The sequence below is a fragment of the Ooceraea biroi genome, chromosome 3, assembly GCF_003672135.1.
Source record: "Ooceraea biroi isolate clonal line C1 chromosome 3, Obir_v5.4, whole genome shotgun sequence".
Lineage (NCBI taxonomy): Eukaryota > Metazoa > Arthropoda > Insecta > Hymenoptera > Formicidae > Ooceraea > Ooceraea biroi.
Window position 1 is genome coordinate 10,185,851 of NC_039508.1, and position 22,852 is coordinate 10,208,702.

At 44.9% G+C, this 22,852-nt stretch overlaps 1 protein-coding gene and 1 long non-coding RNA gene across 23 annotated transcripts in view; one reads left to right on the plus strand and one right to left on the minus strand.

Moving 5' to 3' along the window:
* Nucleotides 1–738: 738 nt before the first annotated feature.
* The window catches only part of LOC105276874 (protein tipE), a 42,340-nt gene continuing 20,226 nt past the window's right edge, over nt 739–22,852 (plus strand). For 20 of the 22 annotated variants that reach the window (XM_026968558.1, XM_026968560.1, XM_026968552.1 and 17 more), the window contains exons 1-2: nt 3,000–3,564; nt 4,102–4,435. In XM_026968558.1, coding sequence (XP_026824359.1) covers nt 3,000–3,564; nt 4,102–4,435 — 899 coding nt within the window. Of the gene's footprint in view, nt 3,565–4,101; nt 4,436–4,798; nt 5,150–5,684; nt 7,289–22,852 lie in introns of those variants that run through there. The other 2 variants (XM_026968564.1, XM_011334851.3) reach the window with 2 other exon arrangements.
* The window catches only part of LOC105276872, a 30,231-nt gene continuing 20,774 nt past the window's right edge, over nt 13,396–22,852 (minus strand). The window contains exon 3 of the long non-coding RNA XR_002193103.2: nt 13,396–21,825. This is a non-coding gene — a long non-coding RNA (uncharacterized LOC105276872). The remainder of the gene's footprint in view (nt 21,826–22,852) is intronic.

A 22,852-nucleotide genomic window follows, 5' to 3' on the forward strand; every position in this document is an offset into this window, starting at 1 on the left:
TATAATAAATTCCCTGGTGGCCGTCTGCGTATCGGGCATCCGTATCGCAATTTAAATGATGAATTGTGATTGTAGTCGTGTGATGTAAGACAATCAGTAATGCTATACTTGGCTTTGTAGCTGCGATTATTAGGCCTGATAGTGTCCCCGAGAGATTGTATAACAATCAGGACGATTCTCTCCAGAGAGAATAGTACACTGTGTACCAGCTATTTACAATGACTCTGGAAATTATTAATATTTTAGTGCATAATGTTTTTTATACATGCATAACATATAATACATATATTTCGAAAACAAAAAGAATGATTATATCTCTTAAATTATTTTATAAAAATTAGAAACATTAAAAAATAGATATGTCTTTTGTAATTCATGAAACTCTATTTCTCTGATGAGGTTTATTCCACAAGTTTATACATTTTATCTTTAACCATATTTTGCTCATGTCAATCAAACGATTTTTAAAGAGCCTAAAGTCATCATTTATCGTGATGAAACTAAGACAGTGAATAAAAAATTGGCTTCGTTATGGAAGCACTTGAAAGATGATAATACGAAAGCGAGAGGAAAAGGGCAGAACGTATACATATGTTAAAGTGTCGGTTTAGCGCCGTACATATATGGTGAGCCAAATCTATCGGACGACGTTTTAGAACTTTAGAGGCACTCCAATGAATTTCATTCCAATAATTTTTTTCTTACTAAAATAATAATATTTTTCGGATATAAATTATTGCTTTGTTAATATTAAATATAATTTTACAGTTGTGAGAATTAATTATAACTGCATGTAATGGCATTCTCATCTGTGTCATCTAACTTAATTAACAATTTCGATTCAACTGGATTTTATGGTCATCAAGATATTACATCGTTTAAAATGCATGTGAAAAAAAGTCAATGGCTTTCCCCAAGTTTGAAACGTAAAATATCATACAGTAAGTATGAAACACTGTGTAGAGAAGAGCGGAGGAAGCAAGGCGGGACAGGCAGGAGCGTAAACAAGGAAAATCGCGGGGGTGGCACGATGGGGTACAAGGGCGAGGGGTTGTACTCGTCGCTCATGCGCGCCTAGAACCCCGCCCTGTCGCTTCGGACCACGGTCCGTCCTGTCGAGGACTCTTCGCCGAGGTGGTCGAATAGTCACGCTTTAACCCGCGATCCGCGAGGCGGACGGCACTCGCAAGGAACGCGCAAGTGCTCGGACGCGGGAGGAGAAGGCCCTGTGAACATCTGTCGGTCCTATCGCGCTTGCGAGCCTTCATCGAAACGTTCCCCAAATTCGCAGGATCAACGAGATCACCGATCGCGGCGATCGGTGTGTGTCCCGTGCATCCAGGAAGGATCAACAGCGGCGGATCGATCGTCGGTTCGCGAGGGAGACAGTGCGTGCAAGAGGAATCCAAGGGATCGATTTGACCGGTGCTGATGCCAAGAACCCGCAGCAGCGGCTGGGCAACCAGTTGCAGATGCGAGCTCAAGCGCGGGACACTGTAAAGTTACCGTGAATGGTTCTAGGGTGCGAGAACCAGGCGGGACGATCAAGATCGTGTCTGATGGAACACCATCAGGATTCACGGTGGGGGCTCTCGCGCGCGGGTTCTGAATCATAAGGGTGCGTCGCGAGTTACTCACTGTTTGGTAGGCAGACGATCGATCTGGAGCGCGTGGCAGATCGTCGGGTGTTGCAAGGACTGTTGATTGCGAGCGGTGTGGCGATATACCGTCGCTGATCCGGATGAAAAGCGCCTTCATTAGCGGAGAAAATATCGTTGACAATTGTGGCTTCCTGTAACATAATTACGATCAGCTCCTCGAGCTCGCGAGCAACCGACACGCAGAGGGGGATTAGACACAGTCGATCCGGTCGTCATAGGTTTACAAACGCGACATATCGGGTCCCTTTGACTCGATGTCCGCCGTTCAAATACCACAACGTGCGCCTTACCGACACCAAAAAGAAAACGAACAGCAGGCCTAACTTGGGATCAACGGACTAACTAAAGATTTCAGAGATAACACGCGATTTTTCTAACGCGGAGAGATCGCTGCCTTCCCCGAACATTTTTCATACGTGTGCGAAGAGCTACGCGCGCATTATCGAGATGCACGATTTCTCCTACAAAACGGCAGCGGTTGAAAGGCCGTGATCGATTGACTCAATTTGATAGCCTGAAAGAACCTCGAGAGTACAAGGTCGCCATGTATAGCGCTTAGGCAGAGACTGTCTAGCAAGAACTGAAAAGTGGACGAAGAGAATCGAGAGGTACTCGAGGAGGAGCCGTACGTGGCCTATCTACACAATGCCGAGATTTATAAGTACGTACTCGAGCAAACCGCGGACCTGAAAATGCAGCTGCGGTGGTAATCGAATTTCCCGATCTGGCGTAATATCCTGAGGAAAACTCATCGGCGTGCTTGGCGCTTTCTCGGCCGCGCCGCATCGATCGCAAGATCGTTCTTCATGGTGTTTCTCGAGACCGTCTCGAGGAACGGAAAGCTCACAATGATAGATTATTCGTCCAAGAAACGATAACGGAAAATTATCCGCCAAAGATCTTGGCTAAGGCAAATTACATTTTCGTCATCGTCGCAGATTACATTTAGTTTTTGTACTCGAGTAACTCGCATCGTTCGATGAAACATCGCACCGTTTCGAAACATCGAGCTAATAAACGGCCTCGCTCTCAATGCTTCCTAGTGAAAGACGGTATCGAGCTCACTTGATCACCCGCCGTCCATTGCCGGACGCGTCGTCCCCGCGAAAAGCGATGGTAGACGCGTGTCTGCGCGCCAGTTGATCCTGGATGATCGAGAACTCCATGAATCGCGCCACGGCCTACGGAGAAGCGATGATCGGCCTGTAAGATCGGGGCGCTCGATGAGCCGTCGCAGAATCGAGCGTCGAGCAGCAGCCCGTACCATCCGACGAAGAAGTCGCGGAAGAAGCTCAGCCCCGCATCGCGTCGTCCTCCTCTCGAGCCAGCTGTTGGGTGATGCGCGGAAGCAGCTCCGAACTCCTGCTGGAGGCGAGCTGCAGCCAGTGCCAGAGCGATCAAGATCGGGGGCACCAGCGTCGGGACAGCGGCGACGGCGACGGCGACGGCGACGGCGACGGCGACGGCGACAGCCACGACTTCCACGCGCGGGAGCTACGTCGTCGCAAGCTGTTGGAGCTTGGGTTCGGCGCGTCGCGGCGCCGACCGCCACGGCGTACCTGCCGTCAGCGGTTTAACTTTTACGCCACGTCAGCCCTGGCCTTCGTCGCTACCTCAGGCGGTGCAGCCCTCCTCTTCCTGGTGCCGCTCTACGTCGACCCGGCCATCAGCACCCTAGCGGCCGATTTCTCGCCGGAGCCGGTGGTCTGCACAACGTCGCGGCGCGAGGAACTCGCCGGCCTCTTCAACTGCACATGGAGCTCGTGTCGCGAGGGGTGCACCAGTGACATGTACAGGTGCACCCACATTTACGTTACTTATGCGCCGTGGAGTAATGCCACTATGGGGAACGACACCGCCAGCAGAAACATCACTGCGAATGCCACGACCGCTGTCACTGCCGGTAGGATGATCATTGAGTCGGATACCTTAACGTCACTTGACGTATCTAGACGTTTCACGAGGTCTTTTTGCACAGTTGCTTTTACATTTAGTAGAAGCGCTTGACGAGAGAGGCGATAAAATTAGAAATTGGATGAATACTGAATGGATACAGAGGATTCGATGTGATGTAACGCGTACAGAGAAGAACGTAGAGGGACGAGGCAAAAGTGTGGTAGATATGAATATTTGCATAATTTTTGTTTCGACTTGACGAATACGAGATTGTTAAATACGTGAACAGTCCACGTGATTTACATCACTGGGGCAAAATCCGAAGTAAAATTCAAGATCCGATAAATGTGTCATACCGCTACCTTCTTCTCTATCGTTATTTGATCGTATAACATAGAATATACCACCTGGGAAATCGAAGAGAAATTGGAACACGTTCCGATTGGGTAGATCAGCGTTACAGATTGCATGCGCATTTGGCGAGGATAAAAATTCAAATTTCGCCGACGCTAATCTTCCCTGTAAACTATCTCTTGTTGAGCAGTGTCCTCCCCGGGGGACGTCGAGGCGGTGCTGCTGGTGAACATCAAGGGCTGCGGATACCCGCCGGATGTCGATTGCGAAAACTTCACCCGCGAGTTTGGGTACGAGGGCGTGAGGTTTCCCTGCCATTACAGCCGGGTGAACGGCAGCATAGTGATGGCGAACTATAATCGCGAGGCACAGATCGCTATCATTATGCACTTCTTCGCGGCGCCTTTCGTAGTGACTGTCGCGACCAGCGTCGTACTGTGTGTGATGCACTGTGACTGCAGATGCACGCCGCCTCCGCGACATCCGCCACGTGGCATGAGAAGATCCAGAGGCAACGATCTCAGGTAATTACTCCCGCCAAAGTACAAGTCCAGAAAGGGTGCTCGTACACCCGAAAAGGATCTTTTCCCTCCCAACGGGGGTACGAGTCGCCATTAGTTTAGAGCAATCCATATTCACGGTACATAATGAAATTTCATTTATTGTTAGTTGGAATGGAATGTATTTAGAGTACAGTAGAGTAGAGTAGAGAATTGTGTGATACGAGCAGAGTGCTTTGACATGTAAGAGATTATAGTGAAACAACCGAGCGGCGAGTCCACACGCGCTCGTATTAATCTGATTAACGATACGAAAACAATTGTAATGACGACAAGATGCAAACCTGATCAATTGGTATTAATGTCGCAATTATTGTAATATTACAGCTGCTGCATGAGTATAAAAAATCGATAACGGGTTAGAAGCGTGCCAGAAGTCGTCCGATTTAGAAGGTGTATTTGACGAGGCAAATAAACTTTCTAAACCATGCGTAAGAAACAAAGCGACTTAACAAAGATGTTACTACCAACGTACTTACTCTGTCGTCGTGAAACGATGCTAAACTCTTTCGGCTGCGAATACTGCCTTAGAAGGTATCCCAAAGATCATTTTTCAACGATTGATTGGTGTAATCTTATTAATCTTCGTGTTCCGTTGTGCATAAACAGTGCTTTATACGAACATTTGTTTTCTGTATTCCTGATCAAATAAAAAATTCTATTAGCATCTTCTCATAATTCAATCTTTTTTTATATCTATATTTCATGTATATTTGTGTACACAGGAAGTACTACTATTACGTTTAACGAATCAATGCATAATTAATCCTTAAAATCACCTTCACTCGTCGATTCAGATAAAACCGATTGCAACTTTTTATGCAAATTTACCAATTGGCAGAAAAATGAATATTTTGTTCTCTAGTAAACGTGAAAGCAAAAATAAAACTTTGATGATTTTTGTATGAAACTGTAAGAAGAACCGTTTGTCCACTGGATTTTTCAACTTTGATGCTCCTCTGCTTTCGCGATATCATCGTTCAGCTGAAATATTTGTACTGGCTTATGTCGCGGACTTTTTCCCGAGGAGGCTTGCATTGCATGCAACGCGAGTTTTCTGCTTGCAGAATAGTGGAAACCAACGTTTCTTCTAACGCTTCGCCATAATGTCTATGAAGAACGCTTTGCTGCAATTATTAGCATTTTTAATCCACGACGGAACACGGAGCGCTGCTTTAGAAATAGAAATACACTTTTTGTCATATTATTGCAGAAGAGAGCGAATCGCAGAAACGGAAATCGGATATCGATTCATCATCTCTCGTAATCTCCGCTAATTAGCTCCAAAAGGCTCACATCTCATTAACAAAACGAGTGCGTCGCCAAAAGCCGTGACTACGGTCTCCGTTTTGCAGCGCAATGAACATGTAAAAAGTGATCTCTAGTTATCGATCGGACGCCGTAAGTAATTCCGTGCACTCGGAGCAATCGACAGCTCTCACGGACGTTGATATGTTGCGAGAACAAGCATAAAGCAACCGCGCGTAATTCGCGTAATCCATCATTCTTCCGACTGTTTTTTCTCTCCTCTTAATTTCTCTTCTTAATTGAGTCGTTGAGTGGAACAGTTACACAAGTCATGTTTTCCTCACCCGGAAAACAGACCTTGCAGACAAGTACCTCTGCGTCAAATTTACCTAATAAAAGTTAATGCACGCGTGTCGTGGTAGCTCGTCGACGATGTTAAACATGCGTAAAATTTTCATGTTGAAATTGTCATGAACGATACCGAATGTATACGATTTAGCATTACATTAATTTATTGTAATTACTGGTGATTGTTCCACTCAATGTCGAATTATCCGTTAACGCATGTCGCACGCATCAACGAGAACAACATCATACGAGAAGCAAGAAGATTGAATTGTTAAACTGAAAATTCATTGAGGAGCTACTGTAATGTAACGGTGGCCTCGATATGGCGCAGAAATAAGTGAAATTGTGTGTATTTATATTTTGCTTGGATCGTAATACCTGACTGAGAACTCGCCGGAAATGGATTTGTCGAGTTTCACGCTGCAGCTCCACGAGGGGTGAAATCGAAGCCACGCTCGGACGACGGCATGTGTGAGAAGTGGACATGCGATTGGAGTGAAAAGTCATGGTGTTTCCGTGGTTTTCAAGTGTCGCGATCCGATGTGACGCACCTCGAGAGCTCATCGGCTCTCCCTCTCCTCTCCTCCCACGCTGAAATCTGCCTTGTTATCTCTCTACTTTCGACCGTGTGTCATTTTCACGACTTGGCGAGGGTGACAGCCAGCAAGTGGCAGCCTCGGCTATCATGCATCAGACTTGGATTAACCAGCGATCCTGGTCGTGGTACTTCTCGCTCTCTTGCTTTCTCCCTCTCTCTCTATTTATCTGTCTCTACCTCTGTCTCTCTCGCTTTCCTTCTCTTTGCTTCTCCTCTGTGTTCTCTTCTGCCTCTCGCTCTTTTTCTCGCAAAGCTCTTTGCTATTCTTGGACGTATCGTGTGCATTTTTACCGCAGACGGTATTTCCGTTGTCAAGACTTTCCGTTTCTATCTTGTCGGACCACAAGAGTCGCACAAATCACTATGATCCGTAATAACGTAATTATGTTTGCCAGACCGGAATCATCCCCAAATCATCTCGGTGCACGCATGGTGCCTGAACGAAATCGGCAGTTTGACGGTAATTTCCACGTTCCAACATCTCGATAACGATGCTCGATGACGATGTTGAGGTCGTCACCGTCGACACCGTTCGGTTCTGGCGAATACAAGAATAAAACTAAGATTACCATGGAGTTTATAAAGATTATAAAAGGCAGAAAGTACGAAATAAAATGCTGTAAGAAATGCTGGTGGAGTCGTATTCCTGTGGTATTCCTATATTCCATGGGATCCGTGGCACCGATACGAAGCGATCGAGCGACGATTCGGGTTTTGCATATCACGCTGCTTGACCTCCCCCGTTCACGAGATGATACCCCAGAAATTTGTCATGCCAGGCGGAAAGAAGAGAGACGCGATACTTGATACTGCTGGCGTGTCACTCCTGCTGGAGATCACGTTTCGTATCAAAGAAGCGTAAAGATGAGGTGCACGGGACAAATTCCGTTACCGTATCTTTCTTCACTAGTATTTCCAAGGGAAGGGACGGATAAGCCGGCTGTCCTATGAAATCCGAGAAACTCTCCTCGAGCGCGAAAATTCACCGTGACGAGGCCTTTACGTGCTCTCTCCATGCTAACGATTACAGCCAACTTTTCGTTCTCTCTCTTTCTCTCTCTTGTATATTTTACAAAGTATAAATTATACGAGATAGATAAACTTTGTAATTGCGGATACGGAGTACCTCCATTTCCCGCAAAAGGGGATTGTTTTCCGGAGGGAGTTGCCGTTTCCCTCTCTCTTTCTCTCTTCAATTTGCACAGCGCAAGGTACATCTTGCGAAATAATACATTTAACGCGGCGGACGATTTGCTTTTAGAAAATCGGTAGAACTCTCAAGAAGAACAGAGGGAAGTAACGCACCTGGACGAACTCGTTAACGAAACACAACGAGACGATACTTTACATAAGCAGATGAACAGGATGAAAAAATCCTCTAAACCTTTCAATCAGAATGATATTTTAAATACTAGTATAAAAAAATATGATTCTTCTGAACTTGCGAAAAATGTACAGCTTTTCCTCGTTCGAGAGACTTGATTTTACACATTCAAAGTACACGTGACGTTCAGCTGCATAAATTTTTAATACGGTATAATAGTATTCCGTGTGAGTGAAAAACTTTACTGCAAATGTTTAACGAAACGACACGTGCTAAAATACATTTGCTGCTTTACATTTTCCGGTCTCGTGATATTATAATTGGGGGATCAACGTAAAACCGCCAATTAGTCAGTACAATTGCTTCGCGTTTACCGATTGTCCCGTGGCAGCACTCAGGCATCAGAAGAACAAACGTCGGAATTTCCAATTATGCAGAAACTCTGGCTTTCGCCGGGAGCGGCGGTTAATTTGACATTTGAGCAATGCTCCCCCGCGTATTTCGGGCACATGAGGGTACGGACAAGCTGTATTTCGCACATTCACCGGCGGAGCGAACAGTCGCGAAAAAATTGGCAGTGATCGAGGGAGGAAGAGAGAGAAAGCGAAAGAAAGAGAGAGAGAAAGAGCGATATGAGGTAAATCATTCACTGTCTCGCGCACGCAATGCAGTTACCCACAATTGCATTTGTCCGGCATTCCGGTGAGAACCACGTGCCACGTTGGTTTTACAATCTCGTCAAATATTTAACGATCAGAAGCGCAGTTGTTTACAATTGTTTACGATGCTCGTGCACGCATTCGTAATAATTCCGCATGTAGATACGTTATCGATATCGTCGTTTACGTACAAGGAGCGTGACTCACGATCGACTATAATATCGGAAAGCGAATACAATATTTACGCTAATTGCCCGACCGGTGCAATAAGTGATTTAATTTGATTTTAATGATCGAAATAATGGAAAGGCATGCTCTCCACTTGTTGTGTATTCATCGAACCGTCGACAAAGCGACCATTACAAATTGTATTCCCGCGCATGGAGAATTCTATTGATTTACGTACGCGGTGTACCGTAATTGTTACGCGATCGGCTACTCCGTTATTGCCAAAAATACCTTGTTTTATCGAAATAATTATTATTATGCGCTACATAATTCCCCGAGCGCGATATCAATACTGTGAAATCGCTGACAGGGGCGTAATTCACGTGTGTAAAGCCGTTGTGGGTGCACGCACAATTTTACAGGTTGCGTACGATCGGCCGAAGCTTAAGGGACGGCCGACTTTATTCAAGTGCACGCAAAATGCAATTGCAATACCAGTGCTTAATTGCTTCGTGTTGCGAACAGTGTATAATTGCCGCCACCCCCTTCGCTCCCGCCCGATGCGGAGGCGTTTGCGGTAACGGCGATACATCGAAGCAAGATTAACTCTGTGTAAGCTTAACGTGCAACGGGATTAACCCTGACGGAGAAGGGTAACGGAAACTGAAAGGAGTATTAATTGCGAGTCGCCTGGCAAAACGGGCATTTCCGATGCTGTTAGGCTCCTTTGAAATCCGTCGCGGTCGCGAATTACCGCGCCTTGAAACAAGCCAAAGACTGAAGATTAAATAACGTTCCCTGAATCCCCATTTTTCCTTGTTACGTGAAACCCACTTTTGTCTCTGAGAGAAAGAGATATTGCTTTTCTAGTTTCACTCGCAGGTGTCGGAGAAATAGACGAGAGTCCTGAGCAGAGCAGAAATTTCAGGCACCGATTCTGACTTACGTCTAAGAGCGACACGAGTATTCTCAAGATGATACACTGCGATACACGCACATGTTACCGGAACGCATGAGAAAATTCCGTATCCGTAAACGGTTGATTTCCCGAGTTACGTCTGTTCCGGCAGAATCAACATCGTAATGGGAGACTCCGTCGCGTATCTCTACTTTCTTCTGTATTGTTATCTGCGCAAACATTTCGTTCATCAGCGGAGTCACGCGCGAGTACGTTCCTTTTCATCAAGACTTCTTGAGAAAATTGCGTCCTCGATTATTACACTAGTCTCTTCTCTCATCCTGCCTACCGCCCTCCCAATGGACCTGTTCTCAGCATCCTCCGCGTTATTGATTATTTATTCAATCTTGCGCTCCCGCGCTCGATGCGTCCACGCTCATTCCCATCTCGCGGAATTACAGTTTCGATCAAACTAAATCAGTTCATGACGCGCCTTCGAGGTCACACGTACACGTGCAGATCCGCGTCCCTTTACTCACCCATACGACCTCATATCGTACTCGTTTACTACGTAGTGGCACCCGCCACTGTTCGCTGGTGTGGAAGCGGTTAGCTAGCTCGCCATTAGGCACGATTGTAGTTTAATTGCTTTTGACGTACGTTCTGTGGCCGTGGAGGCACTCCAATCCTTTTAAAAGTAAACGCTAATTTCGCCACATTGTCAACGAGAACGGATTCACGAAAAAAAATGTCGCGGAACGTCGCAGAAAACGCTAATTCTCTTTCCACAGATTCTGATAATTGAGGACCAATTTTGTCTCATCACTACGAACGGACTTATCATGCTTGCGACATTGTCAACAAGCAAAGCAAATCAATTTTCAAGATATCCCTCGAGGAATTTAAAAAATTTTACAGTCCCGCAATTATTTATTGAAATTGCTATCCCGGTGCGATTCCTTCCCATCAAATTATTCGAAACGGTGCCACCGCTGTTGTTGTTTACCATTGCGCGATATCGCATTGGAAGTTTGCTGCTGTCGCCCCGCGATGGAGGAAAAGTCGCCGCGCTGGAAACAATATGAAAAGCGGAATGCAGGTCATAGCACGTTGCTTTGAAGTGTACTTTACGTGCGCCTCCGTGCCGAATGAGTCCGACTCTTCACGCGAGGAATTTGTCTCGATGTGCCCAGCATTTCAATTACTTAAATATCTTTGAGGCTTGTTCGGGATGGGGGAAATTAATGAAAAATATGTACACCCTATTCAGCATCGCATCGAGGCTCAACGGCGACGCAACCATCACGATCGATAGCGAATCTCCAATAATGTGCCGCATCGATAATTAACCGATTTAACCGAAATCATAAAGTACATAATAATTACTGTTGATGCCGCGCATTCTGTGGAGCTATCTCCGTTTAAACAGCAGTCATTCATCAGCGCTGTGTCGAACATTAATCACCGGCGACGGTGATAACAATTATTCCATAAACTGCAGTTGTCGTACAAAAGAACTCCGATTTCAATCGGTTCGTTGAAATTTCATTACCGTTTGATCACGTTCGCAGTCCTTGTGCCTCGCATTCTCTAGCTGCACGGAAACTCCCCTATGGATAATTGTAAATAACAACGTGTGGGAGCGATTTGAGTGGGTACGATAATTTGCCGCTTACGTCAACGGTTCTGTCAGCAGCCACGGCAAAACACTCCTAAATTGGACACGTTTCTGCAATGGGATAATGATAATTGACGCGTTCAATATTTATTCGGGCATGGGCGAACGGGTGTATGCCGAAATTACGTGCGAGTCGGTAAATCTTTGCCCATTGACCGAGCGTAAAAACGCTCTAATACGCTTAGCACGTCCTCGAATAAGTTATGCACGAAGTGTAGAGCGTCGAATCGAGTTCCCAAGCGGTCCGGGGGAACAGATGGCGAAACAGCGCTCATCGATCGTATCCCTTGTCGTCCTGCTGGCAGTTCCCAGTGAAGGGTAGTCACGACACGGCGAAAAGTATTTCAGATGTAGGATTCGTGAATTCGCACCTGGACAAGTCGGTATTTTTCTCGCCCTGTCAGCAGACTGTCAACAAACTGAAGCACCGCGACTCTTATCGTTCTTCGTGGACTTGTCGGAATATCCACTTCGTAGACTTTGTAATTTCCATCATATATTTTTCGTAGAATAATAATACTTTCCCGTGTTTCGCATGATGATAAATGATATGATACGAAAATATACACGTTTTTCTTTAGCCCTACGAGGGGCGCAGCGCGTGAGGGGCTGAAGGAAGGGCTATAAAGGAATACGAATTCCGAGAAAGCTTGTTGATAGAGCGGTGATACTTTTATTTTATTTTTGCGACACGTCATCCTGAGGAAAATGATTATCGACCCACTTCTAGTCGCTTCTGGGAAGAACAACGAACGGAAGCGGCTAAATGCCGCGAGGACGCTTGTAAAACGGGGCGAGGAAACTCCATGAGCGAGGCAAGGTAGTCAGTCGACAGGAGTGCAGCTCGGCAAGGACATCGGTGACGGTATAATAAAAAGAGAGATCGTAAGTTTCTTGTGTGCGGCGTTTCTTTCACCACCACCCTTCGCCTCGAGGGACGGCTGGCGTGGGCGTCGAAAATGCACTTCGTTCTATCCGCTCCCGGCATTGTCCGATATCCAGTGTTTTGCCATCTTGTCACGTTCATTTCTGGTATATGCTTCGCATCGCGTACCGGGTTATCTGATGCACAGCCAGTGCTTCGCGTTCTTCCGTTAACTTAAATATTTTTCTCCCCGAGTGGCGCGACGCGTGAAGAAAGAGCCGAGACGGAATGCAAAATAAAAGTATTTGCAGAAAGAGAGAAAGAAAAAGATTCACTTGCCACACGTGCATGCATCCGTCGCGCTCGTAAAATAAAAAGGTATTGCACGTAAAGTTATCCATGAAACGGAATCCTTGCGCGTGAATTGCAGCATCCACGGCAGAGAAGCTTCCCGCGAAGTAGTTGAGAATTTCTCTCTTTCGGACACGTTCTGGAATTTGTATAGAAAATAAAGAAACGGATTCTTATATCGAGTTGCGTCGTCGTCACGTCTGGGTTTTCCTCTTGCTCTCGTGGAAGAGTGGAGTGTCAGAAATATACCCGCTTGACAGCTACAAGTTGCTGGCGGGACATTTGTGCGCTGCATCTGGACCGCTGGACACACGAGCGACTTGTACTCGACGGCAAAGATCCCTCGAGCAGACGGCAAAAAACGTGACGGAGCGACATGCCAGCGCTTTTAATTCAAAGGTTCCTTCCTCGCGGGGTTGAAGAAACGAGGCACTCTCAGTTGCCATATAATGAAGAGAGCTCGCCGCCGCGAATGACGAATATCCGGACGTGGTTAATTAAAGTAAAATTCCGGATCGTGATTATTCTCCGGTTGCCGATTGCACGAGGGAAAGCCGGCACAGCGACAAAACCCACCCCGTGTAATCTTCCAAGTGAATCGCCACTCAAGCCACAGCGAAATTAAATTTCTTGGCTTGTTTTTACAGCTTGGGGATGATGCGAGTTGCCAGGCGGGGCGGCTTTACGCCGATTTGACGCTGTGGGATTCAATGCGGTTTTTATTTAGTATAAAAACTCGGAGCATTTTCGGTGATTTTATTTCAATGTTTCTCCAGGGTATTTTTCATCGGAAATCCCGAGTTCGTACGTGCATTTATCTGCGCTTGTGCGATGTGCACGAGAAGTAGATTAATTGTTTCGTAAATGCTTTCGAATGTATAAGCTAGGAGGAGCCGTATATAAGGAGTAATGTTTAATACACCAATTTGCCTGGCTTTAATAATTAAAATGTCTTTAATCTGGATTAAACGTACGTTTAAAGAGAATGAAAGAGTGGAAATTCTCTGACTGGCTAAACTGGGAACTAGTTTCCAGAAGATCATCAATAATTCCTCTATCGTTGGCACTGTACCTCTCGCTATCAATTTTTGATCGCGTTTCCGGCAGTACGCCGAACTTGCCAGCGTGGAATATCATGTCGCTCTTCACTCGAGGTGTTTCACTTGACATGAATGCAAATTGAGTCGTAGAATTCTGCAAACGACGTTACGCTGACGTTTTATAATCGTGCCTTGGCGCTCTCGTCAAAGTCTTACGTAACTAGAGACTCGCACAATTTTTTTATTCGCGCAATAGAAATTCATTTAAATGGCAAAGCGGTGATAAATTTGCAACTTTGTTAAATCACCCTACCGTGAAACGTTTCGCGATTTACGACTTGTGCGCTGGGATATCATGTCCCGAATTACTTTGTTTGCCGAAACTCATATGCCGCTCTATCGAGTTGCACGTACATATACACTATTGAATTTCCTGATATATTATCGTGCGCCGTCTCTCATCTTCATGCTGGCAAAATTATATGCGAGACCAGTACACCGCCAGTTGGGGCTTGCGTACGCAGCAAATTGGTGCTTTAAAGCGACGTATTCGACTAACTGAAACTCGAGTTCATATCATCTTCCGCGCGATCAGCCAACTGGTTGAACACGCCGCACTGGCAGAACGCTGATTTGATGGGATATTTGGTCTCCGGTGATCTAAAGCCTCGTTTATTAACGTCCAATGAGGCTACGGGCCATTGCGAATTAATCATGTGACATTGACAATTTGTGTGCGTCACGATTCCTGACACAAACGTATCCAGCGTGACAGATGGTCAAAACTGGAAAAAAAACATCTTGATTAAATCAACCTACCGTATTCCCCCCATTTAAAATGCGTGAAAAGTGCGTTTTACCTTGCTCGACAATGTTGCCTCTCAACGTTGAAACATTGCGTGAGCATTACCGTCTGATATTCGATATCAAATATACATATATACGCGCGTACGTATATATATTTGCATGTGCACTTCGATCAAAAGTAATTCACTCGCGGAAGTCGTCTTCCGGAAGTATTTCTTACTTTCGACTTCAGGATTACAGTTACGCATCTTTGATTACTCGCCGAGCTGTTTATTAATGCAGTAACTTAAGTTCGATACTATATGCATCTCGCACGGCCAAGTTGCGCGTGAGTGACGTGCAATATAACGTATATTATAGCTCAGAGTACATAGTCTAGTATCAACGCCGGGGATAAGCAGTGCCATAGTTGCTATCCCATGCTTGCTACATAACAAACCGCAAATATCGCAAACAACAGACGTCTGCGGGGGCTCCGCCACGGAAATTGCTCGCCGATGTTTCCGGTAACAGTCAGGGAGTGGATTCTCCTCCCCCGCGACGTTGATTAAGCATCCCCGTGTGCATTCATCGGATTAAGGAGGACGGCGTTATTGCAAACTATAACAACCTTCTGTTTTTGTAATTTAATTACACGCCCACCGCTCGCGCGATATGGCGGCACAATAATTAATTTTGCATGATGCTTTTATAAGTAATATTGAATTCCCGATACATAAACGCACGCGCGCCCGCTGAAAGAGAGAATGCCAGGCTTCAAATTATAATTAATTCTCCTCATTACAAGCTTCACCAACGCGTTTAATTATTTCTATCGAATCCGAGGCAGTGCACTTCCGGATTTATCCCGAAGCGAGCAGCGATTTCAGCGGTGCACGACCGCGTGCGAACACGCGAATCGATTCTCACACGGTGATGTATCACCATGGCGATGAGGTTGAGCGAGTGTTTGATAAAATAAACAAAATCATGACAAAATCGATAAAGTTTCGCCTCTGTTTGCTGGAACTTCTGTATGCGCGACACGTACAGCATCAGCCGTGCGTAAATCGTTTGACTTTAATTATCTTCACCGAATTTCAAGAGGATAGGTTTTTCCTGCTCGACAACATGTTTATATCATGCAATATTTCCACATATTTGTAAACAATCGATAATTATTCCGCTTTGTTGAACGTGACGTAATGATTCATGTGCACGGCGATGACGTTCAACAAAACGCGAAAATTTAATAGTGTTCGAGTGCCACGAGATGAAGATTAATCTCGTTGGCGAAATAAACTCGCACCAGTAACCGACCAGCTCTCTCTCTCTCTACTGCTCGTTATTAGCTAAAAGTTCTTGGATGCGCTCCAATTCGAAATCAGCTTCGTTTGATCGCCAACTTCTTGCTACATTTGCGAGAGAGCTTGTAAGCCACTCTCACGCAAACACAATAATTGCCTCCACTTTCCTCTTAATCGCGTCCATATGAGATGCCTGAACAACTATGGCAAAAATTACAAAATTCCTTTCATCAAACATTGATCAATCAAGCGGAACAATTAATTATTAATTATCAAGTGTGCCAAAAACTCAAGTGTGTCGCAAATTATTTGTGGACAAGTATTGCAGCAAAGATTGGTTAAAGTCTCATCAAGCCAACGTACGCATACGTGTGCATCTTCACTATTAGCACTCACATCTAATAGAGGACACATAATAAACAATTAACTTACACAGGAAGGAGTACTCTTCGAATGCGGAGTGCACCCGATACGGAAACCGGGTTTCAAAACTCCATAATCGGATCCAAAGTCTCTCCCACAACACTTCCACAGCCTCGTCATGTAACTGCTTCTACATTCGTGGCAAACTAAACCGACTCTGGAACTTGAGCGACTTAGAACTTGCTTGGAAGAAACTTCTATTCTATTACATAATCACTAAATATATAGACGCCATTCCCCGCGTATGTTACGTGCGTGTCATATTCGAGCATGGACCGCGCGCAATTCTCGGCGGAATTGTCGCACGGAATTTCTGCGGAAAATTTTGTCGCAACTTTTCTGAGAGACCCGAAGGGCATTCTGTGAAAATGGTATTCAGCGTAACGCGAATCATCTTGAATCTTACATATTCCGCAAGAAGTCACGCAAACAGTTAATGAGGATTTATATCTGCTGCGAGAATGATGGCAGGATCATTCGTTACAACGTGCACCATTACGTCGCGTGCCAGTTTCCTAAGGAGACGACGTACGTTATCAGGGAAAATTTGGAAAAGTCGATAAACGTAATTCACGGGACACACGAAATCTTTTCCTTTCCCCAACAGCACTTTCCTGATAACATTTCCTAATGGCACATCTCTAGGCCCGCTAAAAAAGCGCAGATTCACGACTAAACGCGCGCTTTTTTACGATTTTATTTACACTCTGTTAGAACGGGTGAGTTTCTCGGGCCAAAATTTTATCGGATTCCAACGCTACGGGAGAAACGGGCTTCCGTCTCCCGGAAGTGGCTTATCCGTAAAGGAAACCGGTCCCTTTACGAATAAGAGCAATACCGTGATTTCCTCCGCTCGCTCCCTATCTGCAGGAGAACGGCGTGCGACGACATTCGGTGCATATGCAATCCCGAATGTGCGACAAAAATAAAAAAGGAAAAAAAAAGAAAGGAGGATGCGCAAAATTTATATACGCAAAAAAAATACATACACGAATGTACGTGTGCGGTGTACACGGTGTACGTGTGTTTCACACACGTGTGGGAGAATGCGAGGGTGAGAGGCGGCGCACATAATGGCGATACGATGTTTTAAGGGATATAGGTCAGGGATTCGCGGGATCCTGCACGTGAATGCTTCGACGTTGTGTTGTTCTATATATCAGCGGTTAACCTGAATTTCGTAACGGCTAACATCCGTTCAGAACTGAGGCTGCTGATTCGGTTATGAACGGAGGAGCGAACGCGACAGAAGCGACGCAGTTTTTCCTGCCGCGAGTAATTGGAAATGCGATTAGCTCGTCGGTCGTTGCCGACAAAAACCTCGCGGCGACACATTAAAGTTAATTAACGTGTGCAATCTTAAAGTTTACACGTGATGTTAAAAGGTCGACAGTGCGCCACATGTTCTTGTTTTTTTTTCTTTCTCTTTTTCCTACCGCGAACACGTTTGTGACTGTGAAGAATGATACTCTGCGTGGCAAAAACTAGCAAATGGAAAACGATAATTACACCAGCGTAATTCTAAATGCGAGTGTATGCTTCATTTAGAGCAATTTAATTATGCAAATCATCAGGGAGCTCTATCCGCATAATTAATTTCATTAATTTGCGATTCTGTGAATTCTGATTGGAACGACTGCGCTGGCGAATGTTTGACACCTCTCCAAAGATTCGCACAATGATTTGCATCGAAATTGACTTTTAACATTTTCTTATATATATTTCATATATTTGTGGAAATTCAGGTTGCTTTATAAATTTATTCCGCAATGGCACAAGCGAGACGACACTTTATGTAAAATACTCCAGTGAGCATAACGTCGCTCGCAATTTTTTAATCGCCTCTTAAATCGATGACCCAGCAGCTAATGGTAACACCCGATTAATTCACCATAAAATTGTAGAAAAGCAGTTTTTCAAGTTTCAAGTTCACGAAAAAAAAATTGAACACGCGCGATCGATGAGTTTCCTCAAAGTCATCTCGCTCTCGATGGAATCGTTATATCTCTCCGGTGGAACATCGTGATATCGTAACAGCAGTGGTCCACCGCAATAAAGTACTTTTACGTAACAAAAGGAGCGGGCAAATCTCTGCTGTTAACTTGAACAAGTCAAAGATTACGGGTGAACGGTCAATAAAAGTAAATCTCGACGACAAGAAGTTCGTACGAAGAAATCGACACACTTCAAATAAAACGTATGATTCTGGCTTTGAAAACGTATGATTTTGCAGGACTCTCGAGACAGTTTTCCAAAGATAAAGCGAAAAGGGCACGGAACTGTATACCGCTAACACAATATACACAATATAAATCCGAATTGAATCTGCTGTTGGGAGTCATCTCGCAGACTCCGCCATCAATTCTGCGAAATTTCCGTGGACAATCTGTCAAAGGCATACCCGGCATCGAAGAGAGGTGCTCCAGTTTTTCTTCGAAGGGTATTAATATATCCGGACAGAGGAAGGCTTTCACCTCCAACTTTTTTCAGGATATAAGCACGGCATCATCGACCGACCATGCGCGCGCTTCCGCTGTGTGCCCGACCATTTTCCAATGTATGGCTCTGGCATTGACCGCGCACAATCTTTCCAACGCATTACATTAAGCTCGGGAACTTTCCTCTCGAAGGGACTTTGAGCCGATCCTACTTATGCGCGCTGCCGCGAGCAACGAATCTATGTGGAGAGTATTGAAGTATCAACTTTATGCCCTGAGCGCGGTCAAGAGGCTCGGCGAATAATTCAGTCTCTTGACATAAGATAATGGAGAACATTGCACGCGCGACCTGTGTGAAAGAAATCTCAGAATTACAAATCACTATTATCTTGCGTCTAGGTAGACTAGATCTTCCATAGAACCTTTCATAAATTTTCTAAAGTTGCGTAACGTCTTCCCGTCGAAATTATGTAACGGATTCTCATTCAGTTATAGTCACGACATGCACAAATACATGTGCGCGCTCACACATACACACACACGCTAAAGGCCTCCAGGAACGATCGCCTTCAGGTCCCAAAGTCGCCATTTATCACCGGCTGCGGGCAAATATTAGAATTCTGCTCAAGCTTATGCAAGATTTTCTTTGAAAATTTCAAGCGTACTTTCGAACAGCGACGAACATGTATGACAACTTTTGTACGTGATTTCGGCGAGCGCGCGCGAAGAATACGGTCTTTTCGTATATTTGTTATCGCACCCGTACGACCAGCATGTCAGAGGCCACTCCGGGGGATGCATTGACATGAGCGAACTGCGTTTCTACGCGCAATGTCATGCTTGATATGACAATTGAAAGGTAGAAATGCATCCATTGTCCCGCCGTTCGTCCATGAGATTTCACCACGCCTTTGTCCTTCGAATTGCGTTCTTATTGCGAAGGGAGCGAAGGGCGCGAAGGCGGCGACGAGTCGCGACTCAGCGTCGATTGAATGTGCGACGCGTAATTAGCGCACAGTGTAATCTAATATTCCAATTTCGCGTGATTCAAGTCGCCCGTACACTCAAGTGCGTCTCGAGGATGCTCCCAAGATCGTGGTATTGGAATCCTGCAATAAATCTCACTTTTCGGGGTTGGCTGTACGACGCACGTTATCAGCATTTACGGTCAAAGATATTTCACGAATAAAGTGATATTTAATGGACGCTCGAAAATTCCGCAGATTGTTGCAGCAAGAAAAATGTAACGTTCTCCGCGAGCACTCGCAGAGGATCGTAATGGTGTAAATGATCGCCACAACGATACATCCCTTTGCGAATTGAAGAGTCGGATGTATTGCATTTCTGATGCTGGCTTTCCTCATAATTTCACATTCTCAACGGAAAAGAAGCTCGCCCGGGGGAACGGGTGGATCTTTTATGATATTGCATTAGCGTAATTTTGCATGTACTAAAAAAGATCGCATTACGGTGATGGTAGGCGGTAAAGCCTGCGTAGGTAGCCACCCGTATAGGCACTTGTATCTCGTTGAATATTTATGCGTAGCACGTGTAAAAAAATAGGGAGCACATCTTAAAGATCGCCCTCAGAAACGTCCCACGCAGGCGGAATAAAACAGCCGGCTATATTGCAACGTGATCCCGAGTTCCGTTCCATAATTCCTCGAATAAGGGGTTGACGTCGGTGGTGCGAAAATGGATCGAAACGAGACATGAGTAAGGCACGACGCCGTTAGGATTATTTTTAGCCCTGATTATGCGCGATAAATCACCACCCCTCTTCTGTCGATTTATGTGATTAGACTTCATTCTAATATACGACGACATTTCAGCCCGACATGTCGGAGATATGATTAAATAATATGAATGAGCGAAAGAGAGAGCTTTGAAAATTTCACAAGAATGTCAAGTGACGACATTTTTCAGAAATATTATTTGAAAATATGCACGAAAAGAGTCTCAGAATAAAAAGTGAAAATTCTCTTCGCATGCAGCAATTTTCGTTAATGGTGGATGATAGATGCAGTGACAATAATGTATTATAATATGAGAGAAACTGGTTTCCGCTCTGACGAATTTCAGACATCTGGGCACTATACACGCGTGCGTCTGTGCGTGCTCCGGTTAGCGTGACGCTAATGAATTTATGTCAAGACTGAAAGCTTTACACCGAACTCTCGTGATTATGCGTGCTTCGGTTAGCATGATTACATTTGCGAAGATTGCTAGTACGCTTTCTAAAATTTGAATATTATTGCATGGACACGAAAATTAATTCAAATTGCACAATTATCCAAAAACCAACGCGCGCGTGTTAAACATATTCGCCATTACCTTCATTACATATAATTTAACAGTGTTATAGATATAATATATAAACCAATTTAACAGGTCATTTAATATATCGCAGGGATTACAAGCTATATACATCTGCATCACGTGGCAAGTATAATGGCCACAAATGTATATTCAACTTGCTTTAATCTATCGGATTTTTGGCAAAGCCTCTGAACGGCGGTCGCTTAATCTAATAGAATCCATATTTATAGCTTAAAGTAGTGGTTCGCCTCTTTGTACGAGCTTGCAGATCCAGGATTACTGATGATAACAACGATGCAGTGTGCAAGAAAGCACATAGAATTTCTCTTTAATATCCATTAATATAGCGTCTTCTCAGATTAGAATCTTTTAACTGATATTACAATACCTCTGAATCGTTTGAACCTCGCGACAATACCTTTCTCCTCCATTACGTCGATTGAAACAGGCATTGTAGTCTTTGAAACGCGCTGTCCTATTATCGAAACCCTCGTGATATTAGCCAGCAGCACGATTATTTTTGCTTCATCATTCTGTTATTGAAGAATTAGTTCGTCCAAAAGCGAGCGAGTGCGTAAAGTGCCATCAGACGTATCTCGAGGAAACGACGTCCTCGACCTTGTCAGTTCCAGATCCTTGCAAAGTCCCCCGCTGATCCACATCGCCGATATCGACGACGACGACGCCGACGTAGTCCTTATTAAACGCCGTGCAGTCGACGACTCCAATTTCGTACTTCAATCGAGCATGTCGGCCGAAGCGGCCCTAAAATTTATGTCCCTTGGCACTGCGGCCGCTCGTAATCATAACTTGTGCCTCACGGGAGCTGTGCGCGCGTGGATAAGGGCTCGTATCCGTCGCCTCTTCTGCTGTCACGCGACTGCTTGTAACGTTCGCTGGCATTCTGAAAAGGTCATACTCGTTGGTAATGGCCATGGTCGTGTGCCGCATATGCTGATGAGTGGGTGCAAGAAAGGGAGAAAGAGAAAGAGAAAGAGAAAGAGAGAGAGAGAGAGAGAGAGAGAGAGAGAGAGAGAAAGAGAGAATCGAGTTAACTGCATCTACATACAATCCAGCTAGTGCCAACCGGCGCTTTCCTTCAAAGAAATTTTTAACATGGAATTGAAAAGTATACTGCCCTTGCAACTTTTAAAGTCCATCCGACGTAAACACAGCGAAGAGAGCTTAAAAGAGTTTCGAGATGCCAGTAGTTTTTTTTATGTAATTGTAGTGGAAGATCTTTTGCGAATTAAACTCGAGAGCTGCTTCAGATAACGAAACTGTATTAATTCCAAGCGGACTTGTTCGCAAAAAGTTAAAAAGAATTTGAAAAAATTGGAGATTTTGGTCGCAAAATTATTGTCAATCTGAAAAGTCGTAAAAAAAGTCGAATGAATTAACCAGAGGGAAAAGCAAGTTTCAAAGAGCATCATATCGGCTTTCGAATACAGCTTCAAGCCTGAAGCGCGTCACATTTGAACATGAATTGCACAAATCGCTCCTGGTCGCCCGGGGAGTTGTAACTTTATCGGATGTAGTGAAAGTTTGAATTAATAAGGCGCCGAGGCTTGCGATGAACTTTACGACGATCTTATCAAAATCTCCGTTGTTGCACGCTCGTAAACGCAACAAGCACTTCACCTGTTATCGATCCCTTACTGGTATGACAGTCACGTCATACAACGATTTACTCTATCGTAGCTGGCTATCATTGTCGATTTCTTTAGTTTTCCCATTGCCGATGCTCGTTGGAAGAGTCTCCGAATTTACTTTGCCGTTTCATTTGTCACACAAGCGTTTAAACAGATCTTTACAGTTCGCGCCTCCAATTTTGACTGCCCATGCAAGTGCTTTGCAATGCTGAAATCGTCATCATGATGTGCAGCATGGACAAATCTCGTAAAAAAGTGACGTTGGGCAAACGATATCGT